Source organism: Mobula hypostoma, chromosome 23, assembly GCF_963921235.1.
Source record: "Mobula hypostoma chromosome 23, sMobHyp1.1, whole genome shotgun sequence".
Classification (NCBI taxonomy): domain Eukaryota; kingdom Metazoa; phylum Chordata; class Chondrichthyes; order Myliobatiformes; family Myliobatidae; genus Mobula; species Mobula hypostoma.
In genome coordinates, this window is record NC_086119.1 from 4,161,289 (window position 1) to 4,181,771 (window position 20,483).

At 42.9% G+C, this 20,483-nt stretch overlaps 1 protein-coding gene across 1 annotated transcript in view; it reads right to left on the bottom strand.

Moving 5' to 3' along the window:
• The window catches only part of LOC134336937 (solute carrier family 13 member 2-like), a 37,108-nt gene that overhangs the window by 13,737 nt on the left and 2,888 nt on the right, over positions 1 to 20,483 (bottom strand). The window contains exons 2-5 of the mRNA XM_063031628.1: positions 11,055 to 11,183; positions 7,828 to 7,964; positions 4,364 to 4,632; positions 2,147 to 2,333 (exon numbers count right to left, since the gene is read on the bottom strand). Of these exons, the coding sequence (XP_062887698.1) occupies positions 2,147 to 2,333; positions 4,364 to 4,632; positions 7,828 to 7,964; positions 11,055 to 11,183 (722 nt within the window). The remainder of the gene's footprint in view (positions 1 to 2,146; positions 2,334 to 4,363; positions 4,633 to 7,827; positions 7,965 to 11,054; positions 11,184 to 20,483) is intronic.

Sequence of the window (20,483 nt, forward strand, 5' to 3'; positions counted from 1 at the left end):
TTCAAGCAAATTTATTATCAAATTACATATCTGTCACCTTATACTAGCCCGAGGTTCATTTTCTTTCAGGCATTCACAGTAGAACAAAGAAATACATTAGAATCATTGAAAAACTTCACACAAACACTGACAAGCAAGCAATGTACAAAAGACAAACTGTGCAAATACATATACTTATATAGAAACAAACTAACTGAATAAATAGAGAGATAGATAGATAGTGAGAGAGAGGGAGAGATAACGATAGATAGAAATAGATTGATAGAGAGGTAGCGAGAGACTGAGAAAGAGATAGACAGATAGAGATAAATAGAGAGAGACAGAGATGGATAGATAGAGAGAGAGAGAGAGAGATAGAGAGAGACAGAGATACATAGAGAGATATAGATAGATAGAAAGATAGATACATACTGTAAAGCTGAGAACATTGAGTTGTAGAGTCCTTGAAAGTAAGTCCAAAGGTTATGTTCAGTGATCAGTTCAGAGTTGAGGTGAGTGAAGTTATCCACACCGGTTCAGGAGCCTGATAGCTGAAGGGTAAACTGCTTGTTTGTACATAGATAGAACTGCACAGCAGGAAAACAAACCTCTCTACCCAACAGGTCCATGTTGATTATGTTTCCCAGTGAGCTAGTCCCACCTTCTGGCATTTGGCCCAAACTTCTCCAATCCATGTACTCATCCATATGGGTTTGAAATGTGACTGATGTACCTGCCTCAACCATCATTTACAGAGTCATAGAGAACTACAACACAGAAATAGGCCCTTCAGCCCCTCTAGTCCATGCCAAACTATTATTCTGCCCAGTCCCATTGGCTTGCACCCGTACCAAAGCCCTCCGAACCCCTCCCATCCATATACCTATCCAAACTTCTCTTAAATGTTGAAAGCAAACCCACATCCACTGGCAGCTCATTCTTCACTCTCACCAACCTCTGAATGAAGAAATTTCCCCTCGAGTTCCCCTTAAATATTTTAGCTTTCACCCTTAACCTATGACCTCCAGTTCTAGTCTCACCCAACTTCAATGGAAAAAGCCTGCTTGCATTACCCTATCTATACCCCTCATAATTTTGTATAACTCAATCAACTCTTCCTTTATTGTCTTACGCTCCAGGAATAAAGTTCTCCATATTCAATCTTTCCCTGTAACCCAGCATCTCCAGTCCTGGCAACATCCTTGTAAATTTTCCCTGCACTCTCAACCTTACTTGCATCTTTCCTGCATGTAGGTGACCAAAACTCGACACAATACTCTAAATTAGGCCTCATCGAAGTCTATACAACTTCAACATAACATCCCAATCCCCGTACTCAGTACTTCGACTTACAGAGGCCAATGTGCCAAAAGCTTTATTTATGACCCCATCTACCCATGAAGCCACATTCAATGATTATGGATCTGTAATCTCAGATCCCTCTGTTCCTCAGTGCCCTACCACTCACTGTGTAAGTCTACACTGGTTTGACCTCCTCATTAGTCCAGAAGGCACAGCAGCGTCTACACTTCCTGAGGAGGTTGAGGCGAGCAAGGCTTCCCACCCCAACTCTGACAACTGTATACATTGCAAAGTATTGTTGAGGATCTCTACCACCCAACCCACAATCTCTCTGACCCACTGCCACCAGGGAGGAGGTACAGGAGCATCAGGACTCGGACTGTCAGACTGGGTAACAGCTTCTTCCCCCAGGCTGTGAGACTAATGAATACCCTGTCACCACTGAGATCTCATCACCAGGAGAGTGAACTTGTCTGCGTTTAACCTGGGACCTGGAGCTACAAGACAGCAGTGGAAACCGCTTCACAATGTCCCATCCTTAAATGCACCATCAAAACGTATCCCTTGTCAAAGGAGCCACCTTGTTTGAGGAGAAAAGTCACGAAGCTAGAGAGAGTGCAGAAGCGATTTGCCAGGATGTTGCCTGGATTCAGGCACCTGAGTTACAAAGAGAGGTTGTGTACACCAGGAACTGGCTGAGATTCCAGGCTGAACCCTGATGAAGGTCCTCCTCTCCATAGACGCCGCCTGACCTGCTGAGTTCCTCCGGTGTTTTGTGTGTGTTGCTCTAAAGTTATTCAGACACTGTGGGTGGGAGTTGGGTACACAGGGTGGAGGATCCTTGGGTGGTTGTAACAGGACTCACTCGTCAATCTGGCCCTTCATGATGAGGTTTGGGGTGGTCCCGGTGAGAGTGGCCGTGCCCCCGATACTGGCTGCGTAGCAGACACTCAGACTCATTCCCTTCGACAGCTTCTGGTGCCTCTGCAACTTCATTCTTGCTACCTCGTCTACCTCTGCCGTGCCTTCGGGCTGCTGGAGATGTCCATTGGCTGGATGGTGAACAACAAAGAGTTTTACATTCAAAGCAAAGTCACTGATAAACTATACCCGAACAAAGTTCAAATTCAATTGTCATTCAACCATACACATTCACACAGCTAAACAAACTCGTGTCCCTCCAGGCCAGGGTGTAGAACACAGGCCATATAGCACACAGGGAGGAGTGTCAGTCAGGGACCTCCTCGTCCGTCTGCTCCCCAGTCTGGCTGAAAGCTGTTCAGGCTTTTGTCCTGCCCCTTTTCTGAGGATACGATCATGTCCAGGTGTCCACAAACTGTCCACTGGCTTTTAGAAGGCTTCCAGGACCTGCAGGTAGTGCGGAGAGTGTCCTGGACGGAGATGGTGGGGTTTTAATGTATATCACCAATAGTCTATCTTGGACCAAACACATGGCCAAGGAAGCTCACCCAGCTCCAAACCTTCCTCAGGAGGTGAAAGAAATTCTGAATGTCTCCATCGATGCACCATTGAAAGCATCCTATCTGGATGATCACGGCAACTGCTCTGCCCGTGACCACAAGAAACTGCATCCCAGAACATCACAGAAACCAGCCTCCACTCCCCTCCATGGACTCTGTCTACACTTCAGTAAAGCAACCAGCATAATCAAAGACCCCACCCATCTGGGATGTTCTCTCTTCTCCCTCCTCCCATTGGGCAGAAGGTTCAAAAGTCTGAAGGCACGTCCCACTAACGAAAGGCCTGAACTGAACAGCACTGTCCTGTATTCCATGTCCTATGTCCTATGTCCTCTGTTCTATGTTTTATGATTTATGTCCTATGCTCTGTATCCTATGTCCTATCTTCTATGTTCGCTGCCCTATGTCCTATGTCCTATGTCCTATGCCCTCTGTTCTATGTTCTATGTTCTATGTCCTATGTTTTATGTTTTATGTCCTATCTTCTATGTTCGCTGCCCTATGTCCTATGTCCTATGTCCTATGCCCTCTGTTCTATGTTCTATGTTCTATGTCCTATGTTTTATGTTTTATGTCCTAACTTCTATGTTCTATGTTCTATGTCCTATGTTTTATGTTTTATGTCCTAACTTCCATCTTCTATGTTCTATGCCCTATGTTCTATGTTCTATGTCCTATGTTCTAAGTTCTATGTCCTATCTTCTGTGTTCTATGTCCTATGTCTTTAGTCCTATGTCCTGTGTTCTATGTGATATCATCCCAGTGAACCTTCATCTGAAATTTGCCAGTACCTCCACGACTGTGCATTGTGAGAGCAGATCTCTGACTGTGGTGAGAGAAGGTTTTACACAAGTTGAACAAAATTAAGGAATGTAAGTTTGGAACTGGGATTGTGGGGAGGAGAGCTTAAAGGGGTTAGAGCAATGCTTTACAGCCCTATGATCACTGATCGGCATTCAACTCTCCTGCGCTAACTAAGGAATTTGTATGTTCTCCCTGTGGCCGCATGGGTTTCCTCTGAGACCTCCCACATTCCAGACATTCGGGTTGGGGTTAGTGAGTTGTGGGCATGCTTTGTTGGCGCCAGAAGTGTGGCGACACTTGCGAGCTGCCCCCAGCACACCCTTGGACAGTGGCACTCCTTGACACAAACAGCACCTTTCATTCTGTGTTTCAAATAAAGCTCATCTTTAACCTTTATCATTAAAAAGGAAGCATATGTAGGAGGGAAGGGTTAAATTGATCTTCAAGTAGGTTAGAAGGTCAGTACAACATTATGGGCCGAAGGGCCTGTACAGTGCTGTAATATTCTATGTTCTAAAACACACTAGGTCTCCACCCACTGCCTCAGCTGGCAAGAGCACTGACATGGAACACGGGCTATTTAAAGATCATTGGAGACATTGAAAACCTATCCAGTTTTACAGGATTGGAGCTCCCCTGGGGAAAGCATGGGGTAATGAAAAACCAGCCCAGGAAAAGGAGTTGGAGAATGGCATTACTCTGCAGGCTAGCCTCGATTCAGTGGGCTGAATAGCCTCCTTTCATGTTGCCAGGATATACAGTTTGGTGTGGCAAATAAACGGCTCCTGTTTCCTTACATTTCTCAGTGGCGTCCCTGCCTTTTTCCATGCCATCCATCGTCTGGAGTTTCTCGGGGTCCTTGGTAACACAGTTGTCACTTTTCGTCACCTCGCCCTCCAGCGCCATCTGGTTCTCGAAGACGCTTTCCAGCTCGATGTTCTCAGACTCGGCCGCGTTGAGTTGGTCCAGCACGGCCTGGGCAATGGGCACCATCATGGCAGTGGTCGCTGTGTTACTGATCCACATGGAGAGGAAGGCGGTCGTGCCCATGAAACCCATCATCAGCCTGGCACCACAACACATGTTAGGGTCACTCTAGCACCTGTAACCCTGTTGGACCCACCACCACCGCCACCCCTCCCATCACGTCGGCATTTCCCGAGCTCTTTGCTCGTCCCCTGTTTGGCAGGGATGAGAGGAGGGCACTATGGAACAGGAGGAGGGGAGGGATATCAGGTCTGTGCCAACCACGCCAACCAACCTCTTTCAAACCTTTCCAGCCTCTCTCCACCCTGCTGCTCCTTAAACACTTCTCTGGCATTCATAGCGAGAGGATTCGAGTACAGGAGCAGGGAGGTACTACTGCAGTTGTACAAGGCCTTGGTGAGACCACACCTGGAGTATTGTGTGCAGTTTTGGTCCCCTAATTTGAGGAAAGACATTCTTGCCATAGAGGGAGTACAAAGAAGGTTCACCAGATTGATTCCTGGGATGGCAGGACTTTCATATGAAGAAAGACTGGATTGACTAGGCTTATATTCCTTGGAATTTAGAAGATTGAGGGGGGATCTTATTGAAATGTATAAAATCCTAAAGGGATTGGACAGGCTAGATGCAGGAAGATTGTTCCCGATGTTGGGGAAGTCCAGGATGGGGGGGGGGTCACAGTTTAAGGATAAAGGGGAAGCCTTTTAGGACCGAGATGAGGAAAAACTTCTTCACACAGAGAGTGGTGGATCTGTGGAATTCTCTGCCACAGGAAACAGTTGAGGCAAGTTCATTGGCTATATTTAAGAGCGAGTTAGATATGGCCCTTGTGGCTAAAGGGATCGGGGAGGGGAGAATGGAGAGAAGGCTGGTACAGGGTTCTGAGTTGGATGATCAGCCGTGATCATACTGAATGGCGGTGCAGGCTCAAAGGGCCGAATGGCCTACTCCTGCACCTATTTTCTCTGAGTCCCCTTAAATGGCTCAGCAAAATTATTGCTCTAATACCCGTGAAAAATTGTGTATCAGTCTGCTAGCTATAGAAGTGTAGATAGTTGTTGTTGAAAGGAGAACCAGAGTGGAAGGGGAACGAATTGTCGGCATTTCAGGCTGGAGAGTCTTCATCATGACTGGAAAGGAGAGGGAGGGGGAGAACAAGCTGGCAGGTGACAGGTGAGACCAGGTGAGGGGAAGGTGGGTGGGCGGGGGAGGGAGGTGACTGGTGGAAAAGGGCTGAAGAAGAAGGAATCTGACAGAAGAGGATAGTGGACCGTGGGAGAAAGAGAAGGACAAGGGGAATCAGAGGGAGGTGAGGGGAAGAGAAGCGGTGAGAGGGGAAATGGAATGGGGCTTGGAAGGCCATCCCTTCACAACCAAGATGAGGGGGAGTTTCTTTAGCCAGAGACTGGTGAATCTGTGGAATTCATTGCCATAGATGGCTGTGGAGGTTGTCATTGGATATATTTAAAGTAGAGGCTGATAGGTTCTTGATTAATTCAGGGTATCAAAGGTTATGGGGAGAAGACAGGAAGACAGGAAGAGAGGGGTAATAAAACAGTCATGATCAAATGGCAGAGCAGACAAACAGGCTGAATGGCCTCATTCTTCGTCTATGCCTATGTCTATGTCTACATCTACGTCTGTGTCTATGGTCTAGACTATGGTCTGCATCTATGGTCTACGTCTATGTCTGCATCTATGTCTATAGTCTATGTCTATGTCTACGTCTATCATCTACATCTACATCTATGGTCTATGTCTTCATCTATGGTCTACATCTACGTCTACATCTATAGCCTATGTCTATGTCTACATCTACGTCTATGTCTACGGTCTATGTCTATGTCTATGTCTATGGTCTATGTCTATGGTCTATGTCTATGTCTATGTCTATGGTCTATGTCTATATCTATGTCTATGGTCTTTGGTCTATGTCTATGTCTATGGTCTATGTCTATGTCTATGTCTATGGTCTATGTCTATGGTCTATGTCTGTCTATGGTCTATGTCTATGGTCTATGTCTATGTCTATGGTCTATGTCTATGGTCTATGTCTATGTCTATGTCTATGTCTATGGTCTATGTCTATGTCTATGGTCTATGGTCTATGTCTATGTCTATGGTCTATGTCTATGTCTATGGTCTATGGTCTATGTCTATGGTCTATGTCTATGTCTATGTCTATGGTCTATGTCTATGGTCTATGTCTATGTCTATGTCTATGTCTATGTCTATGGTCTATGGTCTATGTCTATGGTCTATGTCTATGTCTATGTCTATGTCTATGGTCTATGTCTATGGTCTATGTCTATGTCTATGGTCTATGGTCTATGGTCTATGTCTATGTCTATGTCTATGGTCTATGGTCTATGTCTATGGTCTATGTCTATGTCTATGTCTATGGTCTATGTCTATGGTCCATGTCTATGGTCTATGGTCTATGTCTATGTCTATGGTCTATGGTCTATGTCTATGTCTATGGTCTATGTCTATGTCTATGGTCTATGTTTATGGTCTATGGTCTATGTCTATGTCTATGGTCTATGTCTATGTCTATGTCTATGGTCTATGGTCTATGTCTATGGTCTATGTCTATGTCTATGGTCTATGTCTACGTCTATGGTCTACGTCTATGGTCTATGTCTATGTCTATGGTCTATGTCTATGTCTATGGTCTATGTCTATGGTCCACGTCTACATCTATGGTCTATGTCTATGTCTATGTCTATGTCTATGTCTATGGTCTATGTCTATGGTCTATGTCTATGTCTATGGTCTATGTCTATGGTCTATATCTATGTCTATGGTCTATGTCTATGTCTACGTCTATTGTCTATGTCTATGTCTATGGTCTATGTCTATGTCTATGTCTATGTCTATGGTCTATGTCTATGTCTATGGTCTATGGTCTCATGGACAAAGAGAAAAATAGGGAAGAGAGAAATTACTAAAAGTTGGAGAAATGGATGTTCCTGCCACCAGGTTGGAGGCTACCCAGATGGAATATGAGGTGTTGCTCCTCCAACCACACTGTGGCAGTAGAGGAGGCTATGGAGCGAGTTGTTAGAATGGGAATGGGAAGAGCATGTTGACACTTGTCCCAGAGAACCTCTGCTGTACAATGGGATCAGATAGGCTCTCTGAGTTCTTCCCAGATCAGGATTTGGAACCGCAAGTACCAATAAAACTACTGGGCAGCTCAGTGGGGCTAAAGAGAACATAGCCAACCAGTGCCCACCTCGGGACAGTAAGCCAATGGATAATGGAGCCTTACAGGGACGGCCTGACTCCAACTATCAGTAGCACCCTGAGTGCGATGCGTTTGTGTAGATTCCAATGCTCCACCGCGATCGCCACGACCAGACCTCCAACCAGCAACATGTTGGTGTCCTTCAGATACTGCATACACACCTGGAACAAAGTATATCTGTTTAGATACTAGCTGAACTCCTAGTACACAAAATACACTGGTGTAGAACATTCCAGCTACTGTCTGAGCAACTGGAACACAAAGCACATTATTGTAGAACGTTTGGATACTGCCTGAGTAGCCAGAATACTAACGATACTGCTCTAGAACTTTCCAGGAAACTGTCTGAGTGCCTCTATATTGTATCTGCCTCCACCATCACCCCTGGCACTACATTCCAGACATCCATCGCTCTGTTCCAAAGAAAAAACTTTTTCCTACACTCAGTGTTTTAGGAACAGCTTCTTCCTATCGGCTGTCAAATCTTGGAATGGTTCACTAACCTGTGTTCACTGCCTCATAATTTCTCATTTGCACTCTATACTTATTTGTGTAACTGGTAATAACTTTTATGTATTGTGCTCTACTGTGGCCCCCAGAAAACACATTTCACGCTATACATCAGCAACAATAAATGTGATTTAGATTTGACCCTTTCAGACATCCCCTTCTAATAAACAGTCTCTGAACTGAAACACTGGCTCTGTTTCCCTCTTCACTGATGCTGACTGACCTGTCGAATATTCTCAGATCTCTGTTCTTTATATTTCAGATTTCCAGCACCTGCATTTTTTTCAGTATCAGAATCAGGTTTATCAACGCTGACATATGTCATGAAATTTGTTGTTTTGTGACGACAGCACACTGCAATACCTTAAAAATTACTATAAATAAAAATATATTTTAAAATAAGTATTGCAAAAAGACAGTAGCAAAGAGAAGAGGGCATGTCCTGGGTGGTCCTTAATGATGGATGCTGCATTTTTGAGGTATCGCTGTTTGAAGATGTTGTTGATGCTGGGGAGGCTAGTAGCCATGATGGAGCTGGCTGAGTTTACAACTCTCTGCAGCTCTTTCCAATCCTGTGCAGTGGCCCCTCCACACCAGACGGTGATGCAGTCAGTCAGAATGCTCTCCATGGTACATCTGTAGAAATTTGCCAGAGTCTTTGGTGACAGACCAAGTCTCCTCAAACTCTAGTGATGTACAGCCAGTGATATGCCTTCTTCGTGATTGCATCATGGAGTTGGGCCAGGATAGATCGACAGACATGTTAAACTTTTGTTTCACCAACTGTACTGGTGTGTGTGTGTGGGTGTGTGTGTGTGTGGGTGTGTGTGTGTGTGTGTGTGTGAGAGAGAGAGAGAGAGATGAGGAGGAACTGCTTTCCCCAGAGAGTGGTGAATTTGTGGAACTCTCTGTCCAATGAAGCAGTGGAGGCTGCCTCAGTAAATATATTTAAGACAAGGTTGGATAGATTTTTGCATAGTAGGGGAATTAAGGGTTATGGGGAAAAAGCAGGTGGGTGGAGATGAGTCCATGGTCAGGTGAGCCATGATCGTCTGTATGGTGGAGCAGGCTCGACGGGCCAGATGGTGAACCCCCCCCCCCTCCTGTTTCTTATGTTCTTATGTGTTGGGCTTGGTAAAAGGAGAAGAGTTGTACAAATTCTTCGGGTCACATGGGATGGAAACAGGCCCCTCTGCCCAACTCATTCATCCCCACTTGGATATCTACCTAAGCAGCCTCAATTTTCCTGCATTTGACCCACTTTCCTCTCTAAACCTTCCCAATCCACATACCTGTCTTGTAAATATAATTGTAGCTACCCCAAACACCTCCTCTGGCAGCTTGTCGCATACGTCTGTCACCTTCTGCGTTAAAAACCTGCCACTCAGGTCCCCTTTAAACCTCCCCCCTCTCACCTTAAAGCTATGTGCTTTCATTTAGAACCCCCCCCCCCACCCCCGGCCGGGCGGCACGGTAGTGTGATCAATTAGCAGATTATTTTACAGAGCCAGCCAGCGATCAATTCCTGCCGCTGCTGGTAGGGAGCTTGTACATTCTCTGCAGGACCGTGTATGTTTCCTCTGCGGGCTCCATTTTCTTCCTGCGGTTAAGGTTAGTGAGTCAAATATGGTGACTCTTGCGGGCTGCCAACCACAACATTCGCTAAGTCAACCTAACGCATTGCACTGAACGCTTTGATGTACGTGGGCATATAAAATTGGCCTTAAAAAGACTGTCCATCGACATCATTCAAAGTTTAAAGTTCAAAGTACCTTAATGTCACCCTATACAACCCTGAGATTTGGTTTCTTGTGGTCATATTCAATAAATCCATAGAATAACCATAACAGAATCAATGAAAGACCGCACTAACTCGAGCATTCTACCAGCGTGCAGAAGACAACAATCTGCGCAACCATCAGGCTCTTGAGGAGATAACAGAGGGGATAACTTCACTTGCCAGCACTGAACTATTCCCAGAAACAATGGGCTCATTTTTAAGGACTTTTCGTCTTGTTTTCTCGATATTTATTATTATTATTTCTTTCTGCGTGTAGTCTTTCACTAATTGCGCTGTATTTGTTCGCTCTACCGTGAAAGCCGTTGGGCCACTTCCTGTCCGACTGCTGTGAGCTTCATCCGTCAAAGTGGCTTCACTTGTTCCAGCTTGCCTTTATTTCCGATGGCCAGCTCATCTTCTGGAATATTCCATTTCTTACCACTGGCCTTACGCTCTGGGGTCTGCGGCGGGAGTGAGTAACAACTGACTGGAGGGTATTGAGGGTGTGGAGAGGAGAGTTATCCCTCTAGCCGCCTGGTTTCAGGACTGACTCTCTGCCACCCGACCCACTGCATAGCTCTCCTTGCCGCTGCTAGTTTTGATACCCCCATACCGCCGTTACCCCAGCAACGCCGTCAGCCCCTTCTGCTTTTATAAACCTCTAGAAGGTCACCCCCGAGCCGCCTTCAACAGTCTCAGCCTATCCAGCCTCTCCCTATAACGCAATCCCTCGAGTTCCAGCAACCTCTCGTCAGGAACCCCCCGCCGTACCTTCTGGAGCAGCCCACGGGAATTTTCCAGCTTGAGTTAGTGAGGAGGCTTCATCTACAAACACCACCCTGCTCAGTCTGGTGAGCAGTGCCCGCCTGCCCCTCACTGAGTAAAGCTGAGCCACAAACGCCGACAAATTCCGCGACGCATGCCGGTGATAATACACCCGATTCTGATCCTGACAACCTACCTCCGAGGATTCCATGATTCCAAACATCGGGAAGAAGAGGACAGGGATCAAGGCAGTGACAGCGAGCGGCAGTGCCTCTGTGCACCAGTACACAGCCATGATCAGGATCGTGAATCCACATCGGGCTTCCTAAACAACAAGAGGGGAGTAATTCAGTAACACTTCATTCCAAAGGTTCACCCACTTCATTCCAGAGAGTAAGGGGTGGAAAATTTCTTAAATGCATTTATTTTAATGCTAGGAGCATTATAACAAAGGTGGATGAGCTTAAAGCATGGATTGATACCTGGAAGTATGATGTGGTAGCTATTAGTGAAACATGGTTACAGGAGGGGTGTGATTGGCAACTAAGTATTCCTGGATTTAATTGCTTCAGGTGTGATAGAATCAGAGGGACAAGAGGGGGAGGTGTTGCATTGCTTGTCAGAGAAAATATTACAGCGGTGCTCTGGCAGGATAGATTAGAGGGCTCATCTAGGGAGGCTATTTGGGTGGAATTGAGGAATGGGAAAGGTGTAGTAACACTTATAGGGGTGCATTATAGACCACCAAATGGGGAGCGAGAATTGGAGGAGCAAATTTGTAAGGAGATAGCAGATATTTGTAGTAAGCACAAGGTTGTGATTGTGGGAGATTTTAATTTTGCACACGTAGACTGGGAAGCCCATACTGTAAAAGGGCTGGATGGTTTGGAGTTTGTAAAATGTGTGCAGGATAGCTTTTTGCAGCAATACATAGAGGTACCAACTAGAGAAGGGGCAGTGTTGGATCTCCTGTCAGGGAATGAGATAGGTCAGGTGACAGAGGTTTGTGTTGGGGAGCACTTAGGGACCAGTGATCACAATGCCATTAGTTTCAATATAATTATGGAGAAGGATAGGTCTGGACCCAGGGTTGAGATTTTTGATTGGAGAAAGGCTAACTTTAAGGTGATGCGAAAGGATTTAGAAGGAGTGAATTGGAACAATTTGTTTTATGGGAAAGATGTAATAGAGAAATGGAGGTCATTTAAAGGTGAAAGTTTGATGGTACAGGATCTTCATGTTCCTGTTAGGTTGAAAGGAAAGGTTAAAAGTTTGAGGGAGCCATGGTTTTCAAGAGATATTGGAAACTTGGTTCAGAAAAAGAGAGATATCTATAATAAATATAGGCAGCATGGAGTAAATGAGGTGCTTGAGGAATATAAAGAATGTAAAAAGAATCTTAAGAAAGAAATTAGAAAAGCTAAATGAAGATATGAGGTTGCTTTGGCAAGTAAGGTGAAAATAAATCCAAAGGGTTTCTACAGTTATATTAACAGTAAAAGGATAGTGAGGGATAAAATTTGTCCCTTAGAGAATCAGAGTGAACAGCTATGTGTGGAGCCAAAAGAGATGGGGGAGATTTTGAATAATATATTTTCTTCGGTATTCACTAAGGAGAAGGACATTGAATTGTGTAAGGTAGGGAAGTTATGGAAACTATGATGGTTAAAGAAGAGGAAGTACTGGTGCTTTTAAGGAATATAAAAGTGGATAAGTCTCTGGGTCCTGACAGGATATTCCCTAGGACCCTGAGGGAAGTTAGTGTGGAAATAGCAGGGTCTCTGACAGAAATATTTCAAATGTCATTAGAAACGGGGATGGTGCCGGAGGATTGGCGTATTGCTCATGTTGTTCCATTGTTTTAAAAGGGTTCTAAAAGTAATCCTAGCAATTATCGGCTGTGAGTTTGACATCAGTGGTGGGTAAATTGATGGAAAGTATTCTTAGAGATGGTATATATAATTATCTGGATAGACAGAGTCTGATTAGGAACAGTCAACATGGATTTGTGCGTGGAAGGTCATGTTTGACAAATCTTATTAAATTTTTGAAGAGGTTACTAGGAAAATTGATGAGGGTAAAGCGGTGGATGTTGTCTATATGGACTTCAGTAAGGCCTTTGACAAGGTTCCACATGGAAGGTTAGTTAGGTAGCTTCAATCGTTAGGTATTAATATTGAAGTAGTAAAATGGATTCAGCAGTGGCTGGATGGGAGACACCAGAGAGTAGTGGTGGATAACTGTGTGTCAGATTGGAGGCCGGTGACTAGTGGTGTGCCTCAGGGATCTGTACTCGGTCCAATGTTGTTTATCATATACATTAATGATCGGGATGATGGGGTGGTAAATTGGATTAGTAAGTATGCAGATGATACTAAGATAGGTGGAGTTGTGGATAGTGAAGTAGGTTTTCAAAGCTTGCAGAGAGATTTAGGCCAGTTAGAAGAGTGGGCTGAAAGATGGCAGATGGAGTTTAATTCTGATAAACGTGAGGTGCTATGTTTTGGTAGGACTAATCAAAATAGGACATACACGGTAAATGGTAGGGCTTTGAAGAATGCAGTAGAACAGAGGGACCTAGGAATGATGGTGCATAGTTCCCTGAAGGTGGAATCTCATGTGGATAGGGTGGTGAAGAAAGCTTTTGGTATGCTGGTCTTTATAAATCAGAGCATTGAGTATAGGAATTGAGATGTAATGTTAAAATTGTACAAGGCATTGTTAAGGCCAAATTTGGAGTATTGTGTCCAGTTCTGGTCACCAAATTATAGGAAAGATGTCAATAAAATAGAGAGAGTACAGAGAAGGTTTACTAGAATGTTACCTGGGTTTCATCACCTAAGTTACAGAGAAAGGTTGAACAAGTTGGGTTTTCATTCCTTGGAGCGTAGAAGGTTGAGGGGGGACTTGATAGAGGTATTTAAAATTATGAGGGGGATAGATAGAGTTGACGTATATAGGCTTTTTCCATTAAGAGTAGGGGAGATTCAAACAAGAGGACATGAGTTGAGAGTTAAAGAGCAAAAGTTTAGGGGTAACATGAGGGAGAACTTCTTTACTCAGAGAGTGGTAGCTGTGTGGAACGAACTTCCAGCAGAAATGGTTGAGGCAGGTTTGATATTGTCATTTAAAGTTAAATTAGATAGCTATATGGACAGGAAAGGAATGGAGGGTTATGGGCTGAGTGCAGGTCGGTGGGACTAGGTGAGAGTAAGAGTTCAGCACGGACTAGAAGGGCCGAGATGGCCTGTTTCCATGCTGTAATTGTTATATGGTTATATAGATGTCTGTAGATCTAAACTCTTCCTCAGTGAGATCTCCCCTACAAACTTTTACATGGAACATCAGTGTAGTAGATGGACCATGGGGCGCACCACAGTGGCATAGCGGTCAGCTCGGGAGCTCAGGGGTTGGGGGGGTTCCCAGAGTTCAGAGTTCAATTTAGACACCATCTGTAAGGAGTTTGTATGTACTCGTCATGACCCGTGACCGTGTGGGTTTCCTCCAGGTGCTCTGGTTTTTCCGACAGTCCAAAGATGTACCAGTTAGTAAGTCATTTGGTCATTGTAAATTGTCCTACGATTAGGCAAGGGTTAAATAGGTGGGTTTCTGGGTGGTGTGACTCGAAAGGCCTGTAGAGACTACTCTGTGCTGTATCTCTAAATTAAAAATAAAAGATAAATAAGGATGAAAATAAATAATAACAAAAATAAATAAAGAACATAGAACAATACTGGCAGAATTCTTAACAGTGTGGAGGTACAGCAATGAACATCCATACATCTCTCGAAGTTGCCTTGCAATTTGACAGGAAGGTAAAGAAGCCGTACAGTGTGTTGGCCTTCATTAGTCAGTGGATTGAGGACAAGAGTCATGAGGTCATGTTGCAGCTCTATAAAACCCCAGTTAGATCACGTTTGAAATATTGTGTTCCGTTCTGGTTGCCTCATTACAGGAAGAATGTGAAAACTTTAGAGAGGGTGCAAAAGAGATTTACCAGGATGCTGCCTGGATCAGAGAGCATGGTTTATGAGTATCTAGGGCTTTTCTCTTTGGAGCGAAGGAGGATGAGAGGTGAATTGATAGAGGTGTACATGATGATAAGAGGCATAGAATCATAGAGAAGTACAGACAGAAACAGGCCCTTCAGCCCATCTATCCATGCTGAAAGCATTTAAAGTGCCTACTCCCCTTGACCTGCACTGGACCATAGCCCTCCATACCCCTGCCATCCATGTACTTATCCAAACTTCTGCCAAATATTGAAATTGAGCTCGTAGGCACCAGTGGTTCTGGCAGCTCATTCCACACTCTCACAGCCCTCTCAGTGAGAAGTTTCCCCTCATATTCCCTTAAACTTTTCACCTTTCACCCTTAACCCATGACCTCTGGTTGTAGTCCCACCCAACCTCAGTGGAAAAAGCCTGCTTCTATTTACCCTATCTATACCCCTCATAATTTTGTATAGCTCTATCAAATCTCCTCTTAATCTTCTATATTCCAAGGAATGAAGTCCTAATCTATTCGTTCTTTCCTTAAAACTCGGGTCCTCCAGATTCAGCAACATCCTTCTAAATGTCCTCTGTACTCTTTCATCCTTATTTACAGGTTTCTTGCAGGTAGGTGGCCAAAACTGCACACAATACTCCAAATTAGACCTCACCAATGTCGTATACAACTTCAACATAGCATTCCATCTCCTGTACTCAATACTTTGATTTATGAAGGCCAATGTACCAAAACTTTTCTTTACGATCCTCTCTACCTGTGACAGCACTTTCAATGAATTTTGAATCTGTATTCCCAGATCTCTTTGTTCTACCACACTCCTCAGTGCCCGACCGTTCACAGAGTAAGACCGACCGAATTGCTATACCACACTTGTCTGCATTAAATTCCACCTGCCATTTTTCCAGCTGGTCCAGATCCCGCTGCAAGCCATGATGTCCTTCCTCACTGTCCACTACGCCCCCAATCTTAGTGTCATTGCAAATTTGCTGATCCAGTTAACCATATTGTCATCCAGATCGTTGATATGAATGACCAACAACAACAGTCCCAACACAATCCCTGCGGCACATCACTAGTCACAGGCCTCCAGTCAGAGAGGCAACTCTCTACTACCACTCCCTGGCTTCTCCCACAAAGCTAATGTCTAATCCAATTTACTACCTCATCTTGAATGCTGAGCAACTGAATCTCCTTGACCAGCCTCCCATGTGGGACCTTGTCAAATGTCCATGTAGACAACATCCACTACTTTGCCTTCATCAGCTTTCCTGGCAACTTCCTCGAAAGACTCCTTAAGGTTGGTTAGACATGACCTACCATGCATGAAACCATGGTGACAATCCTTAATCAGTCTGTGTCTATCTAAATAGTCATATATCCAGTCCCTTAGAATACCTTCCAATAACTTTCCCACAACTGATGTCAGACTCAGTGGTGTGTAATTTCATGGTTTAGCTCATTCCTGTCCATAGATTGAACAGCCAACCAGAGACGTTTCCCCAAGGCAGAAATGGCTAACACAAGGGGGCTTAAGGTGATCGGAGGAAAGAACAACGGGGATGTGAGAGGTAAGATTTCTTTACATACAGACTGGTGGCTGTGCGGAACATGCTGCCAGGGGTGGTGGTAGAGGCAAATACTTTAGGGGTATTTAAGAGACACGTAATGAGTCTCATGGGTGAAAAGAAATGAAGGGCTATGTAGGAGGAAGGGTTTAGATTGATATTGAACTTGGTGAAAAGGTCAGCACCACACTGTGGGCTGAAGGGCCCGTACAGTATTCTACTGGTCTATGCCCTGTACAGGGTTCTACTGTTCTATGCCCTGTACAGTGTTCTACTGGTCTATGCTCTGTACAGTGTTCTACTGTTCTATGCCCTGTACAGTGCAGCACAGTAACAGGTGCTTCACACTGCAATGTCACGCCGAAGTAATTCAATGAGTAATTAAGCACTAATTAGACTCATCTCTTCTGCTGCCACAACATCCATCTCTCCTTTCTCTGCATACCCATCTGTGTCTGACTTTGCGCCTTCTGAATGCCACGATCCAATTTACCTCTACCACCACCCCGGGCAGCACATCCCAGGCACCCACCACGCTCTGGGTAAAAGATTTGCAGCACACATCTCCTTTGAAAGATGCCCTCTCACCTCTGGTAATTGTATTTATCCAGTTCTTTACTGAAAGCTCCCATTCAATCCTACATTGTCCATCACGCTTTCTGGCCCCACCCATACAAGCAGACCACAGGAGAATTACCCCCTTCTAACAACTCACAGCTGCCAACTTTACCTTCTCTGCTTTAAGGACCCCAGCTCCTTCTGTCATCCCACAGAATGGAAATTCATTAAGCCCTAGAAACCCACCCATAGACCCTGTGCCTGCCAAGTTCAAAGCTCAAAGTAAAGTTAATATCAATGTGTGTGCATATTTGTCACCATATCCATCCCTGAGATTTGTCTCCTCGTGGGGGTGCACAGCAATTCCAAGAAACACAATAGGATCAATGAAAGAACATGCTGAACAGTACATGCAAACAACCAATGTACAAAAGACACAGACTGTGCAAAAACAGTGATAAATAAATAAATAGGGAGATAAGTGTCCTTCAACGTGGGTCCATAGGGTGCGGGAACATTTCTCTTTCAATATTTTTATTGATTTCTTACATAAAAGAAGAACACAGAGTACAGAATACAATATATTAGAATCACACTTATAGTCTCAAAACTTCATATTCATGTAAATTAAATTGAATCATAATATTGAAAAATAATAATTTTATTATACAAAACAAAATCTAAACCCACTGCCAAAAAATGCCATTTGGTAAAGAAAGAAAAAGGAAAAAATCCTTAACATGTAGTGAAACATATTATTCGCCAACATCCGTACTTAATAACGAATCAAAGATTTTGAAAATAATTCAAAAATGGACCCCACAATGTTAGAAAGTCTTGTCTTGATTCAGAAATTGAACAACGAATCTTCTCTAGATTTAAGCACGACATAACATCATGTAACCATTGAGCATGAGTAGGCGGAGCAATATCCTTCCACCTGAACAACAGTGACCTCCTAGCTATAAGAGAAATAAAGGCCAAAATGTGTAGATCAGGTGTCTCCAAAATAATATCTTTTCCTCCAACAATACCAAATAAGGCAGTCAAAGGATTAGGTTTAAAATTTACTTTAAAAAGTACAGAAAAAGTTTGGAATACTTTCTTCCAATATTTTTCAAGACTCAGACAAGTCCAAAACATATGAATTTGTGAAGCTTCTCCATTATTACATCTGTCACAATAGGGAGATATATCCGTATAAAAACGAGACAGCTTATCTTTAGTCATGTGGGCCCTACGGACCACTTTAAATTGTAGGAGGGAGTGACGGGCACATAACGATGAGCTATTAACCAATTAAAAAATTTCATTCCAAGTTTCCTCAGAAATTGAAGTCTGTAAGTCTTGTTCCCAGAGATTTTTAATTTTGTCTGAAGGAACGTTTATCATCCCCAACAACATAGAATAAATATTAGATATTGATCCATTATGAAAAGGTTTCAAATTAAAAATTACATCTAATAAATTCTTATTGGGACTTCTGGGAAATGTATGTAATTGAGATCACAGAAAGTCTCTAATTTGTAAATATCGAAAAAAGTGGGTTTTTGGTAAGCTATATTTAGCTGACATCTGCTCAATGAAAAGAGATTTCCTCCACAAACAAATCCTGGAAGTATTTAATACCCAGTCTATCCCAATCTTTAAAAACTACATCAGTCATAGAAGGTTTAAAAAATAGTTAGAAAAATAGGACTTGAAAGAGAAAATCTCAATAAATCAAATTATTTTCTAAATTGAACCCAAATCCTCAAAGTATGTTTAACTACAAAACTATCAGTTAGTTTACTTAAAAATGAAGGAATTGAGGATCCCAGCAGAGAGATAATAGAAAATTTAAAAACAGAGTTAGCTTCTGAAGAAACCCAAACTGGACAGTCCTCTCAGTTAATATAATATAACCAAAACGTGAGATTCCGTATATTGACTGCCCAGTAATAAAACCTAAAATTTGGTAAAACTAAACCTCCATTCTTTTTAGGTTTTCGAAAATGAACTTTATTTAGTTTGTTTTTCCATATATATGAAGATATGATAGAATCAAGAGAATCAAAAAAGGATTTAGGAATAAAAATGGGTAGGCCTGAAAAAGGTATAAAAATTTAGGCAAGATATTCATTTTAAAGAATTAATTCGGCCAATCAACGATAATGAAAGGGGCGATCATTTTGATAGTGCCCTTTACATAACTCAATAGGGTAAAAAAATTCTTTAAATAAGCGTTTATAATTCTTAGTAATTGTTACACCCAAATAAGTAAATTGATTTCTTACAATTTTAAAAGGAAGGTTAGTATTAATTGATACCAAATTATTCAAAGGAAAAAAGTTCACTCTTATGAAAATATAGTTTATATCCTGAAAACTGACTAAAGCAGGAGAGTAAAGAAAGTACAGAAGGTACTGAAGTCTCAACATTAGAAATATAAAGCAATAATTCATCAGCATAAAGCAAAACTTTGTGAATAATACCTCTCCTTAAAATACCAGTGAGATCATTAGATTCTCGAAAAGCAATAGCTAAGCGTTCCAAGGCCAAACTCAAAAAGCAAAGGGCTCAAAGGACAACTTTATCTAGTTCCACATTGAAGTTTAAATGGTTTGGAATTCTGAGAGTTAGTAAGAACCTGAACAGAAGGAGATAAATAAAGTAATTTAATCCATTGAATAAAATGGGGCCCAAATTAAACTTTTCTAAGGTTTTAAATAAATAATTCCATTCAACCTGATCAACAGCTTTCTCAGCATCTAAGGATATCAACATTCTGATATCTCTTTAGAAGGAGAATAAATAACATTTAATAAATGACGAATATCAAAATGGGAATATCGATGTTTAATAAATCCAATCTGATCATCAGAAATGATAGAAGGTAAAATATTTTCAATCCTACGAGCCTGAACTTCAGATAGGATTTTTGTGTGGGCACATGGCCAAGTGGTTAAGGCGTTCATCTAGTGATCTCAAGGTCGCTAGTTCGAGCCTCAGCTGTGGCAGCGTGTTTGTGTCCTTGAGCGAGGCACTTAATCACACATTGCTCTAGTGTCTGTGCGAGGAGTGGTGCCCCACACAGACTTCCAATCTGCGCCTTGTAAGGGATGAAAATGCCCGACACAGGCCTCTCATGGTCTGAGTCAACGTTCCCCTAGTGTCAACATTAAGTAAGGAGATAGGTCTATATGAAGAGCATTCAGTGGGATTCTTATTCTTTTTAAGAATAAGCGAAATAGAAGCTTCATAAAAAGATTGTGGCAATCTACCCAACTTAAAGGAATCTGAAAGGACTGAATATAAATCAGGTATAAGCAATGAGGAAAAAGCCTTATAAAATTCTCCAGAAAATCCATCAGGACCTGGAGCCTTCCCCGAGTGCAATGAACGTACAGCCTCGGCAATTTCCTCATAAGAAACAGGTTGATCCAACTGTTTTCGGTTATCATCAGAAAGTGCAGGAACGTTTAATTGGTCTAAGAAATTATTCATTTCAG